Raw genomic sequence first — 17,747 nt, forward strand, 5'->3', positions numbered from 1 at the left:
GAGAGATAAAGAGAGAAAGAGAAAGAAAGAGAAAGAGAGAGAGAGAAAGAAAGGAAAGAAAGAGGTATTAATCCTCAAACTTTGGCCTTTGGTGATGGTTATCACCTCCTAGAATTTCTCTCCCCAAGGCAAGGCCTTTTATTTCATGGTTCCCCATTTCCAAACTGTCTTTGAAAACAAGTCCCTTTAAGACCTCAGCGTTTTAAGATCTTTGTTTCCAATCTTCAAGAAAAAGTAGTAAAAGCTAACAAAGTAACATGCAAGTTACAAAGCATAAAATTTCTTATGACAATGGCCTCTCATTCACAATTTCTCACTTCCAGCTAAGATAAATGGACTCAAATCGACTTCTTCCCACCACTCTTATTTCCGAGGATGGGGGATGGTCATTGACCTTAATAATCCCATTCGCCCCACCTTAGTAAAAGCTAAGTGGACCCTCTACTTTAAAAAAAATGGTTTCTTTTCCCAGACTAGATAGAGAAGCAATCTGTCCTGAAGATAAAATATAATCCAGACAAATGACCTATATGTTTCTAATATGAAACTTGCTTCTTCTAAGATTACACACCGAGTGACACAGATCCTTGTTCTGTATTCTAACCCAAGAATGATACTTCCTGGCTCTTACTTATGTAGACATACAAAACAAATCTCAGTAGTCAAAAACTCTTACCTGAAATTCTCTAAAACAAAAGTAGCTGAATCATAAGATGGTACTAATTCACTAAAAAGAAGCAAAAGGTAAAATAATTATTTAAGTTTAAAATTTCATTTAATTAAAAAACAAAGTCCCTCAGTAATATCTTTAAAATGTTTTTAAACTAAGTCCCTAAGAAATATTTTTCAATCCTTACTAAATACGGATATTAAACCAAATGAATTTGTAAAACCATCAAAAGCTAACATCAAAAGTTTTCAATTAAATTGGAGACTCAACAAATAGTTTATAAAATAGTTGGGCTTTTTGAGAAGCAACAAGTAAGCATTAAAATAAGCATAAGATACTCTCAAAACTACTCATGGAAATAGGAAAAGGAAGGGTGCTTAAGTCGGGAACCTAAAATATGAAACAGATATAAGGAAGTTTAGAAAAAAACAAAAGAAACAGCAAAAGACATCACAATAAATCCCCAACTTCAGTCTCTAAAACAAATTATGAGGAATATTGATGACCTTAAACATTTTAAGAATATTAACTTGGAAATACCATTTTATGGAATAAGAATACATAATCACCTAGGGGCAAATAGAGTGGATAAGCAACAATTTCTTGGCAAGGCGAGATTACCTCAGGCAACTTAACTTTAGTTCCATACATTCTTCTCTAAAGAGAACTGAACTACAACACAACCACAGGATATACCCTTAGATATGTGAATAGTCTACAGTACTGTCATTCAAACACTTCAAAAGTCAGTCAATAAAACATTTATGATAAAGACACTATCATATACAGTATTATAACATAAAATATTCTGTATTTAATAAATAAAATTATAGAGGCGCCTGGGTGGTTCAGGTTGAGCAACCAACTTCGGCTCAGGTCATGATCTCATGGTTTGTGAGTTTGAGCCCCGCGTCGGACTCCGTGCTGACAGCTCAGAGCCTGGAGCCTGCTTCTGATTTTGTGTCTCCCTCTCTCTCTGTCCCTCCCCCACTCATGCTCTGTCTCTCTCTGTCTCAAAACTAAATAAACATTAAAAACTTTTTTTAATAAATAAAATTAATAAAATTATAAATTTACCAAAAAGATAAACTGCAAGCCATTTCACTGTATCCTCAGATATATCTTCTAAAGTTTAATTCATGAAAATTCATTATTACCAAAATAAAATATATGATAACATCTACAGCACTTTCACACTGTGATAGTGCCTAAAGAAATTAGTGGTTTGCCAGTGAAAACACAGCATAGATTTAAAAATATATTATTTTTTATTTTATGGTAAGTATGTATAGCTAAATAGCTCATATCTTTTTCACATAAGTATGGGGTTTGCCCTGCAACAATTAACTATATAGCTACTATCCTACTGTCAAACACCCCTAACCATATTCCAAGGCAGCTGTTACCTTTTCTTAAAACACTCATATTCCTCACTCCCAGATGTCTGCCTCGTTAATCTTTACTATTCTTTCAAGTAACAGATTAGAAGTCACGGTCCATTGAACGTCTGCTCTAACTTCTCTCCATTATGTTTCCGCACATTCAGTATACCAAACCCCAATTAGTAGAATGAATGCAAGCAGTACCTAGAAAGCCTACCTGGAACCACAAACCTAATCAGAGCTTCAAGGAAATGTCTCCAGGACAGTTTCCAAATTTGGTCAAGTCATGACATGCTTTTGTTTATAATTTCATGCAAGTTCCAATCATACCAGTGTTGGTTGGTTCTCCCACCAAATTCATAACATCTTTCATAATGTTTTTTCCACCATATCCTTAACATCCAGTGCTATACATTTCCTTTGTTGTTTTGGCTGGAAGACCAAACTATTATTTTGTCATATTTTTGTTAGCCATTAAGTGTCAAAAGAGTTCACCACAAAACTAAAAGGCCACTGCTAGAATGGGAGAAGGTATTTGCAAATGACATTTCGGATAGAGGGTTAGTATCCAAAATCAATAAAGAAATTATCAAACTCAACACCCAAAATACGAATAATTCAGTGAAGAAATAGACAAAAGACATGAACAGACACTTTTCCAAAGAAGACATCCAGATGGCTAATAGACACATGAAAAGATGCTCAACATCACTCATCATCAGGGAAACACAAATTAAAACCACAGAGATACCACCTCACACCTGTCAGAATGGCTAAAATTAACAACTCAGGCAACAACAGAGGTTGGTGAGGATGTGGAGAAAGAGGATCTCTTTTGCACTGCGAGTGGGAATGCAAACTGGTGCAGCCCTCTGGAAAACAGTCTGGAGGTTCTTCAAAAAGTTAAAAATGGAACTACCCTATGACCCAGCAATTGCACTACTAACTATTTATCCAAGGGATATAGGTGTGCTGTTTCAATGGGGCACATGCACCCCAATGTTTATAGCAGCTCTATCAATAATAGCCAAAGTATGGAAAGAGCCCAAATGTCCATCAACAGAGGAAGGGATAAAGAAGATATGGTATATATGGTATATATACACAATGGAGTATTAATTACTCAGCAATCAAAAAGAATGAAATCTTGCTATTTGCAACAACATGGAGGAACTAGAGGGTATTACGCTAAGCGAAATTAGTCAAAGACAAGTATTGTATGACTTCACCCATATGTGGAATTTAAAATACAAAACAGATGAACATAAGGGAAGGGAAGCAAAAATCATATAAAAACAAGAAGGGGGAGGGGCGCCTGGGTGGCGCAGTCGGTTAAGCGTCCGACTTCAGCCAGGTCACGATCTCGCGGTCTGTGAGTTCGAGCCCCGCGTCAGGCTCTGGGCTGATGGCTCGGAGCCTGGAGCCTGTTTCCGATTCTGTGTCTCCCTCTCTCTCTGCCCCTCCCCCGTTCATGCTCTGTCTCTCTCTGTCCCAAAAATAAATAAAAAACGTTGAAAAAAAAAAATTTAAAAAAAAAACAAGAAGGGGGACAAAACATAAGACACTCAAATACAGAGAACAAACTGAAGGTTTCTGGAGGGTTGTAGGTGGGGGCGGGGATGAGCTAAATGGGTAAGAGGCATTAAGGAAGACACTTTTTGGAATGAGCACTGGGTGTTATACATAGGGGATGAATCATTGGAATCTACTCTTGAAATCATTATTGCACTATATGCTAACTAACTTGGAGGTTAAATAAATAACCAAACATACATACATACATACATACATACATACATACATAAATACCAAAACACAAAATAAATAAGAGAAGGAGATGATACGTTTAACTCAGAACAGTGGAGTAGAAAGCTTAGGAGCTAAAGAGCTAAAATAGATCACTAAAGCTCACTGACCAAGAGAGTATAGTATGATGTGCCCAAGCTGTCACTTGCAAGAGAAAATGATCACATTCAGAGCACGGAAAACCTCTATCAATCCCAGGGTATTGTGATATACTCCTATACATGTATAATTTTTAGGGAAACTTTTTGAAAAATAACATTGTTAACAAATTAGTGCTATGTGGCAGCATTAAACAGGATGCATTATACAGGTGACCCACACTGTTCAAAGATCAATTGTAATTGATTATGAAATACTAGATTTTAATATATAATTCTATACTATTTAATATGGAATATACACCCATTAAGATTATTAGTTTCTCTTCTCCCCTGTGTAGCACAATAGTGCTGAACATATAGTCTTTAATAAATAACACCGCACTTGTTCAATGACTTATTCTCCATTGTGGCTCCATCACAAATCAACTGATGGAACTTAAGGCAATCCAGTCCTAAGATCTCAAAGCTTAGAAACATTCACCACTGCCTTTGTACATCTAAATTTGATCTGTAACTTAACGTCAACAAAGCTACAAGCCAAAATGTCCAGTAAGGCAGTAAATAAGCATTATTTGGGAGAGAAAGGGTCCTAAGGTGAACTTTATCTATGGAAAGCTCCTTAATTTGTCATACTTAAAAAAATTTTTTTTGGTCGTTTCCTCTTTGATGTCCCTCCTACCTGCCTCCCTTGCTCCCTGCCCTCCCAATTTCAGTCCCTTCTATCTACACCAAAAAAACAAGATAATGAAAAGGGACTGTTGGGGTTCTGAGCCACTTAGGCAGTTAGGGAACAGAAAGCAAAACAATCACTGGATGTAAGAGATTGAAAAGAAATCTAAAGCAGAGGTGCCTGCCTAATGAGACACTGCAAGTAGTATCAGCATAGGAGTTTACCTATATTTGTGGTTCCCAAAATTGAGGACAGAATTACTCAGGATGCCCAAGATTCATTATCTAGACATCACCTCCAAATATTGCCAGGCAATAGGCTTGGGAATTTGCATTATGGACAAACACTCCAGAGCTGGCTTTGATATGTGATCCATGCACTATACTTTGAATTGAAAAACATTTACCTTTATATATGGTATTTACATCAAAACTTACGTTTCATTCCGCGGTGATGAATGGTTCCAAAAAGGTATTCTTCAAAACTGAAATGACTGACCATGTTATCAAAAAGGCAGCCTTTCGATACTGGTGAACATCCTTAGTTCACCTAATCTACTTAAGGATAGCAAATACCAAGTACTTTTAGTAATATTCAGTGCTTGATTAAAATAGGAATATTATATCTGGCTTGTTAATTCAGAGAGAAATGAAGACTTAATAGTCAGTGAGATCTACCTGAGTTCTGGCTGTCAAAAGAACTTTACCCTTCTGTTTATAGGACTATGGGTGGTAATAATCCTCAGGAATGCATCTGTGATGAGGAACAAGGGCTTACACCAGAAATTCTAAACCAGGGGCAGTTTTACTCCTAAGAAGCATTTGGCAATGTCTGGAAATATTTTATCACAACTATAAAGGAAAACGTGCTACTGGGACACTGCTAAACATCCCACAATAAACAACAAAGCTCCCTCAACCCCACAGAAAATTATCCTGATCAACAATGTCAAGGTTGAAAAACCCTGGCTTGCACTATTCAGTTGAGTACTATCAATGCCCTGTGGCCATCAGAGGGCACCACATATCAGAGAAAAAAGAAAAGACAATTATACATTTTTAAAACAAAGGCTATTTCCTTTAGGTAACACAGCCTTCAACATACTAAAAATGTGGCAGTATTTCAAAGCCATCTTTAAAGTCTAAGATGGACTAAAATCTGCCATACCAACATTTTTATCTGCGGCAGTGGTTTAACCTCTCTTCTTAGGAACCAACTAAGGAGATTTTAAATGAACAAAATACAAATGCCTAGTTGCACCCAATGTTATGGACCATCTGTGTCCCCCAAAATTTGTATGTGGAGGCTCTAATCCCCAATGTATTTGGAGACAGGACCTTTCCAAAAGAATCCCAAATGAATCTAATATACAGCTAATGCAAGAAACCATTGCTCTAACACTACAGGGCAAAAATGCTTGAAAGAATATGCTGTTCAAAAGAATTCTAAGACTACCCAAGATAAAAACTAAAAGGAGGTAATTAAGATTACCTGAGGTCATAAGGGTGGAAAGGACCCTAACTCAATAAAGCTCGTGTCCTTAGAAGAGAAAAAGATACCAGACACTGATCTCTGTGCTTGAGAGAAAAGGTCTTGTGAGGACACAGGGAGAAGGCTGTCTGTAAGCAAGCAAGAAGCCTCATCAGAAATCAGATTTCCTAGCACCTTGATCTCATACTTCTTGCATCCAGAACTATAAGAGAATAAACTTCTGTAGTAGAAACCACCCAGTCTGTGTTATTTTGTCACCCAGTGGCACTGGGTGACACTGTCACCCAGTCTGCTGTTCAAGCAGACTAATCTATCTGCAGAGATTTTATTTCAAATGACCTGAGGTATGAACCAGCATTGGTAATTTTCAATAGAATCCCAACTGAGTCTAACATACAACTAATGCCAAGAACCACTGGTCTAATACCACAGTGCAAACATGCTTGAAAGAATATGCTGGTTCAAAAGGATTCTAAGACTGCCCAAGACAAAAACTAAAAGATGCATAGAACACAACCAGTTGTTTCCTCCCACCACCTTTTAGGATCTTGAGGTAACATCATGTCACCTTCAGAATCTTCTGGCATTTCATCCATATTCTGATTTTTGTTTCTGGCAACATATATGTAAACAATGAGATATAAATTAAATTCAAAAGGTAAATAAAAGAATGACCATACTGCATCATGGATGGACCTTGAGGGCATTATGCTACATAAGTCAGAGAAAGACACATACCAAAAAATTTTAAAAAAAGGGTCAGAAGGTATACACTTCTAGTTATAAAGTAAGTCATGGAGATATACTAGACAGCATTGTGACTATAGTCAAAACTGTACTGCAAATTTTAAAGTTGCTAAGAAAACAGATCTTAAAAGTTCTCATTATAAGAAAAGTTTTGTAACTGTTTATGGTGACAGATGTTAACTAGACTTACTGTGATCGTTCTGCAATACTTGAAAAGGTCAAACCATTATGTTGTACACTTGGAACTAATATGTTACATGTCAATTATATATCAATTTAAAAAAATGAACAGATAGTGATTAAATTGGGATCAGTTACTTTTTCTACAGAAGGTGATACTCCAGGAAGAAACTAACTCCTAATTCAAGATCACCTCTTTACAGTCAAAAGTGTAACTCCACCAGAATTTTTAACCAGATTTACATGTATATAAAGTTTACTAAACCACATCATTATAAATAACACCTTAAAAAACGCAGTTAATTAGGAAAACTAACATTCTTTTGAAAGAAGCATGTGCATATGCACATAAACGTTAAATGAAAATCAAGTTAAAAAACTATGTCGCACCTGGTAAAGTCTGGTGGAACAGGAGTGGTAACAAAGGACGCCATGGGCTTCCGATGAACTTGCTGAAACATCATGAGGATCTCTGAGCTCTTAGATATCAACTCACTCTTACTACAAGACCGCAGCTGTGTGAGGAAAACAATCAAATAAACAAAAGTAATATTCACTGGCATCACAAAATCCTCAATAAAGAATAAAAATAGGAATTATTTTGGTCATATTCTAGAAAAAAAATGAGATAAAAATAGAATGACTCTTTCAAAGTGGTTTTGAGAGTTAAGAATCTACAAAGGATCTAAATTATTTCCATTCTAACAGTAAAGTCACTGAGGAAATGTATTTGTTTTTTGTTTTTTTTTTTTTAGCATTTATTTATTATTGAGAGACAGAGACAGACAGAACATGAGCATGGGAGGGGCAGAGAGAGGGGGCGACACAGAATCCGAAGCAGGCTTCAGGCTCTGAGCTGTCAGCACAGAGCCCGGCGCAGGGCTCGAACTCACAGACCACGATATCATGACCTGAGCCGAAGTCAGACACTTAACCGACTGAGCCATCCAGGCGCCCCAAGAAATGTATTTGATTTTAATGCATTTTTCTCACCTTGCACGTTAGCATAAATCCAACTATAAGCAAACACAACTGGCATAGAGAAGTTATTATATATACTAATGAACAAAACTCTATAGGTCAATAGCCATCAAACGAGGATTTCTCAAACTGCATTCCGAGAGAGAGAAATGTTAGGATGTAACAGACCCAGAGAAGTCTCAACTTCCATCAATTTGGAAAACACTACATTATGTAGTGCCAAAGGTTAAAAACTGAGAAATTCAACTCCGGTAAAATAAGCATAATAGTTAAAAGACTTTCTACTCCAGACAATCAATTTGAAGTCCTAATTCTGCCCCACACTAATCATATGACTTTCAGAGTCTGTTTATCTGTAAAACTGGAATCATATCTACCACTGCTTACTTCACTAGGACTGTTGTAACAAGTATGAAGCCATATGTGAGACAGCTTTATAAACTGTTACAGGTTAAACAGTGCCTCCACCAAATTCCTGTTGGTCCTAACCCCTAGTAAGTAACTCAGAATGTTAACTATATTTGGAAATAAGGTCTTTAGAGGATACAAAGAGAAAGCAGTGTCTACAAGAGACACCTCAGGGGAAAACAAAAACTTCTGACACTTTGATCTTAAGACTCCCAGTCACCAGAACTATAAGAATATAAATTTCTATTGTTTAAGCCTCCTAGTCTGTGTTATTTTGTTAGGGATGCCCTAGCAAAGTAATACACTATCAAATGCCATACAGATGATATTCATAATACTCACTACAGTTAGGTTTATATTTTTTAAATGACAGTTGCTTATAACTCGTGAAGAATAATATGATACGATATGACTGGTATCATACGACAAATATCAAAACCTACAGCTTTTATAAAATATTTATTGAATGTGGGGCGCCTGGATGGCTCAGTCAGTTGAGCATCTGACACTTGCTTTTGGCTCAGGTCATAATCTCATGGTTCAGGGGATGGAGCCCCACACGGGGCTCTGCGCTAGCAGCAAGGAGCCTACTACGGATTTTCTCTCTCCCTTGCTCTCTGCACCTCCCCCATTCTCACTCACATGTTCTTGCTCTCAAACTTCAAAAAAATTATAAATAAATAAATATTTAATGCCTATGATGAGTGTCCTTCCTTAACCCCATTTCCTCCAAAGGTAACTCACTCAAGTTTATATCACTACCATGTGTTTCCACATGTATTACATGTTCAGCAATGTTCTGAATGTTTTTAGACTTTACATAAATACGACCAAGCTACATCACCATGTAGCCTACATTTTTCAGTTAACATTGCTTCTGAGATTTGTTTATTGGTATCTATAGAGCTACTCATCTCAGCAGTTTTAAAGAATATCATTGCATGGGGGCGCCTGGGTGGCGCAGTCGGTTAAGCGTCCGACTTCAGCCAGGTCACGATCTCGCGGTCCGTGAGTTCGAGCCCCGCGTCAGGCTCTGGACTGATGGCTCGGAGCCTGGAGCCTGTTTCCGATTCTGTGTCTCCCTCTCTCTCTGCCCCTCCCCCGTTCATGCTCTGTCTCTCTCTGTCCCAAAAATAAATAAAAAACGTTGAAAAAAAAAAATTTAAAAAAAAAGAATATCATTGCATGAATATGTTATTTTTCTCTGTCAATGAACATTCAGGTTGATTCCCATTCTTCATTATTAAAACTCTGGAGAGAAGACCCTTGTGCAGTTCCTTGTACACATATGCAGGTTTCTCTAGGATTTGAATTACTGGTTGAAGCATACGACAACTTTAGCAGATATTAGCAAACTGCTCTCCAACATAGTTTACATAAGTACTACACAAGTTCCCACTGCTGTATATTGTCAACATTTACATTTTTACCTATTAATTTCTGCCAACTAATGGGTGTAAAATGGCATTTTGTTGTGGTTTTAGTTTATATTTACCAGACTAGCAATGAAACTTCACATTTACTGGTCTCTGTACACTTCTGTAAACTATCTGTTCATCTGCCTTGCCTACTTTTTGAGATTGCTTTAGATATTTAGAATTAAACTGTATTTCTTTATAAATTCTGGATAGCAATTCCTGTTCAGGTTAGGAGTAACAAGTATCTTTTCCAAGTCTATGGCCTGTCATCCAAGTTGTTGAATTTCTTTTTTTAAAGTTTGAATTTTAATGCATTCAAATCTTTCTATTTTGTACCTACTGTACCTTAAGAAATCTTCCTCTATCCCACATCAAAGGTATTCTCCTCTAAACTCCTCTAAAAATAATCAAATTTTGCTACTGATGTTTAGGTCTTTAGTCCACCTGGAACTAAGTCTTGTGTATAAAATGAAGATCAAATTTTATTTCCCACATGTACAAATGCCAATATTTGTTGAAAGGCCCATCCTTCTCCATTTCTGTCATGTAATGTATCAAGTCTCCACACATACCTGGGGTTCTGTTTCTGGGCTTTTTATTCTGTTATCTTCTCGAACTGTCTTTGTGCTGAAACTTGTGTCATAATTACTATGTTTTCACATTATATCTTGATATATGACAGGAATTTTAACTTATTTTTTTAATCTAAGACTATGCTGGCTATATGGGGCCCCTTGCTCTTTCACATTAATATTGGAATTTTACCAAATTCTTAGAAAATTTATGTTGAAATAAAGGCTGAATTGCACTTGTAGAATGGTATCAATAGCACCTTTATAACACTGAATCTTCCCCTGCATAAATACACCATATTCCATAAAATGTAGTAGGCTATAAATTATTAAACATTAACTATTTCATGTGCTAGTATGAAAAAAAATCTTCGCTAAATTATGGCTGTATTAACTGTTAAGACACATCCCATTTCAAATTTAATTTTTTTTAATGTTTATTTTTGAGAGAGAGATGAAGAGAGAGCGCAAACGCGCGAGTGGGGGAGAGGCAGAGAGAAAGAGAGAGACACAGAATCTGAAGCAGGCTCCAGGCTCTGAGCTGTCAGCACAAAGCCCCATGCCAGGCTTGAACCCACGAACCGCAAGACCATGACTTGAGCCAAAGTTGGACACTTAACTGACTGGGCCACCCAGGCGCCCAAGACATATCCCATATCAAAATAGCATAATATACATCTGAGAATCAATGAGATACAGGATGTTTCTTCATTCAACTCTAGTGTTTACAAAGGTCTCCAACACTTTTTATTAGATTTATTCAAAATCCTTAGTTTTTGTTATATTATGAACAGGATTATTTTCTGAGCTGTTAGCACAGAGCCTGATGCGGGGCTCGAACTCATGAACTGTGAGATCATGACCTGAACCAAAGTCAGTTGCTTAACCGACTAAGTCACCCAGTCGCCCCAAACAGGATTATTTTCAATTAAGTTTTCTAGCCGATTATTTCCGATATTTGATTTCTGTCTTGATAAGCTCACGAAAAAGGTGTAAGTTACATACTTTCTACATAGATAACCATATCCTCTACAAATAACCAATTTTATATCTTCCTTTTAATATATTTCTACCACATTTATTGTCTTGAGGCCCCTGAGTGGCTCATTATGAACAAATGAGTTAAGCCTGCTTCAGAGTCTGTGTCTCCCTCTCTCTCTGCCCCAACCCTGCTCACACTCTCTCTCTCAAAAGTAAACATTAAAAAAATTTTTTTAAATTTATATATATATATAGTTGTACCATATTTACTGTTTTAATTTAATACACAGGAGTAGCACACTCAGAAGTGAAACGACAATAGGAAGCAACCCTGGATTCTTTATCAGAGCTTCACAATTTTTACCATTTAGACTGTTTCCTATAAAATAAAGTTAAATGTATAGGTGCCTGGGTAGCTCAGTTGGTTAAGTGTCCGATTTCAGGTCAGGTCATGAATTCGCGGTTCATGGGTTCAAGCCCCGCATCAGGCTCTGTGCTGACAGCTCGGAGCCTGGAGCCTGTTTTAGATTCCATGTCTCTCTCTCTCTCTCACTCTGTTCCTCCCCTGCTTGAGCTCTCTCTCTCTCTCAAAAATAAAGATTAAAAGAATAAAATAAATTTAATGTAGTTCCCTTTTATTTTTTTAATGTTTATTTATTTTTGAGAGAGACAGAGAGAGCGAGTGGGGACATGCAGAGAGAGAGCGAGACACAGAATTCGAAGCAGTCTCCAGACTCCAAGCTGTCAGGACAGAGCCTGATGCAGGGCTCAAACTTGTTCCTTTTTAGTCTTAGTTTGCTAAGTAATTTAGCCATGAATGAGGACCAAATATAATAATGTTACTTTAAAAATATTATCCTGTTCATTTTTATTTAAATGTTCATATAGTTTTGCTCTGTAATCTCTTGAGTTTATATAATCAAGAAGATTTTTCTGATAGTGAAACATTCCTTTCATTCCTTTGAGTAACCCTACTTGACCTGGCTTTTTCGTTCTTTATTATGATTTTATTTTTTAGTAATCTCTACATCCAACCTGGGACTTGAACTCAAAATCCTGAGATCAACTGTCGCATACTCCACTGAGCCATCCCACTGGTCTTGCGCTCATTTGTTTTTCTACGTATCCTACTGATTTTTAACTGCCAGTATATATTTAAGATTTTGGCATTTATGTTAAAATAAAATTGAGCTTTGGGGTGCCTGAGTGGCTCAGTCAGTTAAGCATCTGACTTCAGCTCAGGTCATGATCTCACAGTTCATGAGTTCGAGCCCTGCCTCAAGCTCTGCGCTGACAGCACCAAGCCAGCTTGGGTTTCTCTCTCTCTCTCCCTCTCTATCCCTCCCCCATGTTCTCTCTCTCAAGTAAATAAACTTTAAAAATAAAATATTGAGCTTTAATTTTCTTACATTGTTCTTATGACAACTGGTTATTAATATTAGTGTTATACAGTCTTGAATGAGATCTAGTACTTTGGTATGCTCTAAGAAAAAATTACTTGATAGGCAAAAGACATCTAAAAATTTGGTAAAAATTTTCCATTAGTCTGAATTTGATGTCTTTAGAAGGAGACTTATCAACAATATAATTTACTTAATGTTTCTTGTTTAAGTTATATACTTTCTTAAGTGACTCTACACAATTACAATTTTCTAAAAATTACCCTCGTCATGTAGATTCTACCTCAATAATGTTGCTCATATTTGTAAAGCGCACAGAACACTGGCATAAATATTTACTTTTAAAAATGATTATTATTTAAATTTCTACTGCATCTGTAGTTATATCCCAATTCTTCTTCCCAATACAATACTGAACACTTCCTTCATTTTTCTTGATAACCATGCTAGAATTATCTTCTATTTAATGCATGCTTTTCAAAGATCCAATATTGGGTATGCTGATACTCCCAACTATTTCATGGCTCTCTTTTTTGTGAATTACATCACTATCTTCATGATTTCTTTCCATTTTATGCTTCTACACTATTGTTCCTTTATTAGCCTCTTTAGTTGAACACCATTCATTCATAATTTTCTTAAATTGCACTTTAGACTATGTCTTCTTCTAAATATCCATTAGCGAAGTCTGGTATTTTAATAATTTATCATTTTTTTATTTTCTTAGAAATTTTCTTAAATGTTTATTTGAGAGAGAGCAAGCGAGCCCACACGCAGGGGTGGGGTAGAGGGTAGGAGGGGACAGAGGATCTGAAGCTGGCTCTGTGCTGACAGCAGAGAGAGCGATGTGGGGCTCAAACTCATAAACCATGAGGTCATGACCTGAGCCAAAGTCAGACTCAATTGACTGAGCCACCCAGGCACCCCAATAATTTATCATTTCAATCGCAATTCCTCTTAAGCTCAAGAACAATGTAGATATTTAAAATATTTCAATGTATATTTGAATACATATGATTTTTAAAATAATGTTGGTTTTTGATGTCTACCTTAACTATACTGTGGTCACAGAACATGTTCTTTACATAAGTTTCTGAAATTTCTTCAGACTTCTATATAACTAAGTACTTGGCTAGGTATTGAAACTTTTTTTTCTTAAGTTTATTTATTTATTTTGAGAGAGACAGAAACAGGCAGAGAGAGACACACAATCCCAAGGAGGCTCCACACTGTCACTGCAGAGCCCGATGTGGGGCTTGAACCCACAAAATTGTGAGATCATGACCTTGGCCAAAACCAAGAGTTGGACAGACAAGCCACCCAGGCACTGCAAAATGATTTTTTTAATACTGGGTTTGCAAATAATTTTGTAAACTCCTTTTTATGGATTTTTAAAAAATGTTTATTTATTTTGAGAGAGAGAGAGAGAGAGAGAGCACGTGCACATGGGGGGGGGTGGGGAGCAGAGACAGGGAGAGAGAGAATCCCAAGCAGGCTCTGTGCTGTCAGTGCAGAGCCCAATGAGGGGCTCGATCCCATGAACCGTGAGATCATGACCTGAGCTGAAATCAAGAGTCAGACAATTAAACAACTGAACCACCCAGGCACCCTGGAGCAGTTTCATATGAACTGAAACAGAGCATGTATTCTTCATTTGGGGATGCAGGGCTCCCTATATACCTTTTATTTTTTTTCCACATACCTTTTAGATAAAGCATCTTAATTTATTTTTTTTCAAATACCCTGTATTCTTACAAACTTCTTTTAGTTGGTGCTATCAGTTTATTAAGTATTTAAAAACTCACTATAGTGATTTTATCAAAATCATTTAATTCTCTGCTTTCTACATTCTGAGTTTATCCTAGAATACGAAATCATAACTGTCCTATCTTCATACTCTTTTTTAAAAATTTTTTAGGTTTTATTTATTTTTGAGAGAGAGAGACAGAGCATAAGTGGGGGAAGGGCAGAGAGAGAGGGAGACACAGAATCCAAAGCAGACTCCAGGAACTGAGCTGTCAGCACAGAGCCTGATGTGTGGCTCAAACCCATAAACCATGAGATCATGACCTGAGCCGAAGTCGGATGCTTAACCAACTGAGCTATTCAGGTGCCCCTCTTCTTATTCTTAAGATAGACAGTTCCCTCTTTGTCAGTAGTCCTTTTTATCACTAGTAATGTTTTTTTCCCCATTTTAAATTCCTCACCATTCTCTAGATCTATCTCTTATTAAGTAGATCATTATGTGATTTTTTTAATTCAAATTAATCCTTTACATTTATTTTTTTATTACTGATATTAGTGTCATTCACTGACAATAATACTCAAAATCCAGAAAAAAATTACTCAATTCAAGCCCTGTATTGAGCTTCATGCTGAGCATGGAGCCTGAGCCTACTTAAAAAAAAAAAAAAAAAAAAAAAAAAAAGTCGAAGATTGTTCAATCAGATTAAAACATTAGATCCAACTGCATGCAGCCTTTAAGACAGAGACTTTAAATATTTAAAAACAAATATATTAAAAATAAAAAGACAGAATAAGATATGTCATGGTAACATGAGTTAAAAGGAAGATGATGTGGCTTTCTTAAATAGATTTCAAAGCAAAAAATTTATGATAAAGTCATTTCAGGGATGCCTTCAGGGTGGCTCAGTCAGTTAAGTATCTGACCCTTGATTTAGGTTCAGGTCATGATCTCATGGTTCATGAGATCAAGCCCATGTCCGGCTCTGGGCTGACAGTGCAGAGCCTGCTTGGATTCCCTTTCTCTCTCCCTCTCTCTCCATCTCTCTCTTTCAAATAAATAAACTAAAAAAAAAAAAGGCATTTTATAGTGATGTTGGAAACAATTAAGAGGATGTAACAATCCTAGGCATTTAGGGCCTTAATAGTATGGCTTCAAAATACATGAAGCAAAAACCGACTGAACTGCCAGAAGAAAAGACAAATAAATACACAATTATTGCTGAAAATGTCAACAACCCTCTCTCAATAATCAAACAGGTAGAAAGAAAATCTACAATATAGTAGACTTGAACAACATCACCAACCAACCTGATCTCAAGACACTGCAATCAGAAAAAAACCAAACATTTGGAAACTAACTAACATGGCTCAAAGAATAACTCACAAAGGAAGAAAATATTTTGAACAGAAATGTCTCAGATTCCTAACCCCAGGTTCCATCTTAAGATTTCAGAAAAAGAACAAATTAAACTCAAACTAAGCAAAAGAAAGAAAACAATTAGATCAAAACAAAGATCAAGGAAATAGAAAACAAAGACAACAGAGAAAAACAAAAAGCCAGGTTCTTTGAAAACATCAGGAAAAATAGATATCCTCTAGCCAAACTGATCAGGCAAAAAAGACACAAACTACCAATACCAGGAAAAAGAGAGGTAATATCACTGCATTCTACAAATTTAAAAGGATAACAAGAGGGGGTGCCTGGGTGGCTCTGTCAGGTGGATAGCCGACTCTTGATTTCTGCTCAGGTCATGATCTCAGGGTCGAGGGATAGGGCCCCATGTCACGCTCTATCCACGCTGAGCATGGGGTCTGAATAAGATTCTCTTTCTACCTCTAGCCCTCTCCCCTGCTCATGAGCTCTAAAATAAAAACAAATTAAAAAAAAAAAAGGATAAGTGAATATTAAGAACTATGTGCCAATAAATCTGGCAAACTCAAATGAAATAATTCCTTAAAGACCGAAACCACCAAAGCCTACTCAAGAAATAAGTAATATAAACTGCTCTATGTCTATTAAAGGAATTGAATTTGTAGTTGAAAACCACTCCACAAAGAAGGCCCCGGGGTGGTGGTGGGAGGAGTGAGCGGGGAGGGTTGGCGGGAAGTGGGTGCGGGGAGACGAACCCAATAAAAAAAAGAAAACAAGGACCAAATGTCTTCACTGGTGAATTCTATCAAACTTCTAAAGGAACACCAACTCTACAGAACTTATTCCAGAAAACTGAAGAGGGCATACTTTAAAATTCTTTGAGACCATCATTACTCTAATAACAATACCAGACAAGATACTCTGAGAGAAGAAAACTATCATCTAGTATCTCTGAGGCATAAAAATGCAAAAATTATACACAAAATCTTTTCTAATCAAATCCAATAATTCATTAAAAGGACAGTACATTGACCAAACCAAGGTTTTTAACCCAGAAGTACAAAGTTCATTTAATACTAAAAATAGTAATAATCCATATTAAGAAAAAGGAAAACCATATAAACTTTGATACATGTAGAAAAAGAATTTGACAAAATCCAACATTCATTCCTAATGAAAATTCTCATCAAATAGAAACAGAATTCCAAAACCTGATAAAGAATATCTACATTAAACATTCAGCTAACATCATACTTAAATCAACATTATACTAGAAGTTCTGGTCAGTAAAATCCTGACAGAACTGCATAAAAAGCAGATCAAAAAGAAAATTGTGTGTATTCAGAGATAACAGGATTATCTGCAGGCAAACCCAGAAATCTACAAAATAGTTACTAGAACTAAACTAAATCTAGCAAGATTGAAGCATACAAGACCAATATACAGGGGCGCCTGAGTGGCTCAGTCAGTTGAGCAGCCAACTTCAGCTCAGGTCATGATCTCAGGGTTCGTGAGTTCGAGCCCCTCATCAGGCTCAGTGCTGACAGCTCAGAGCCTGGAGCCTGCTTCCGATTCTGTGTTTCCCTCTCTCTCTGCTCCTCCCCCACTCACAATGTGTCTCCCTCTGTCTCTCAAAAATAAATAAACGTTAAAAAAAAAAAAAAGACTAATATACAAAAACCAACTGTATAAGCACAAAAAATCAGAAATGAAAAAATTTTTAAAACACTATTTACTATAACATTAAGAATTCTGAAATACTGAATAAATCAGACATAAGATGTGAAAAACTTCTATCCTGAAAACTACAAAACACTGCTGA

At 36.5% G+C, this 17,747-nt stretch overlaps 1 protein-coding gene across 12 annotated transcripts in view; it reads right to left on the reverse strand.

The window, feature by feature from the left end:
• Positions 1–17,747, reverse strand: part of TRIM37 (tripartite motif containing 37) — a 145,842-nt gene that overhangs the window by 95,278 nt on the left and 32,817 nt on the right. For all 12 annotated transcript variants that reach the window (XM_049637772.1, XM_049637778.1, XM_049637779.1 and 9 more), the window contains 2 exons: positions 7,438–7,562; positions 677–727 (listed from right to left, as the gene is read on the reverse strand). In XM_049637772.1, coding sequence (XP_049493729.1) covers positions 677–727; positions 7,438–7,562 — 176 coding nt within the window. The remainder of the gene's footprint in view (positions 1–676; positions 728–7,437; positions 7,563–17,747) is intronic.

This window comes from Panthera uncia, chromosome E1, assembly GCF_023721935.1.
Source record: "Panthera uncia isolate 11264 chromosome E1, Puncia_PCG_1.0, whole genome shotgun sequence".
Lineage (NCBI taxonomy): Eukaryota > Metazoa > Chordata > Mammalia > Carnivora > Felidae > Panthera > Panthera uncia.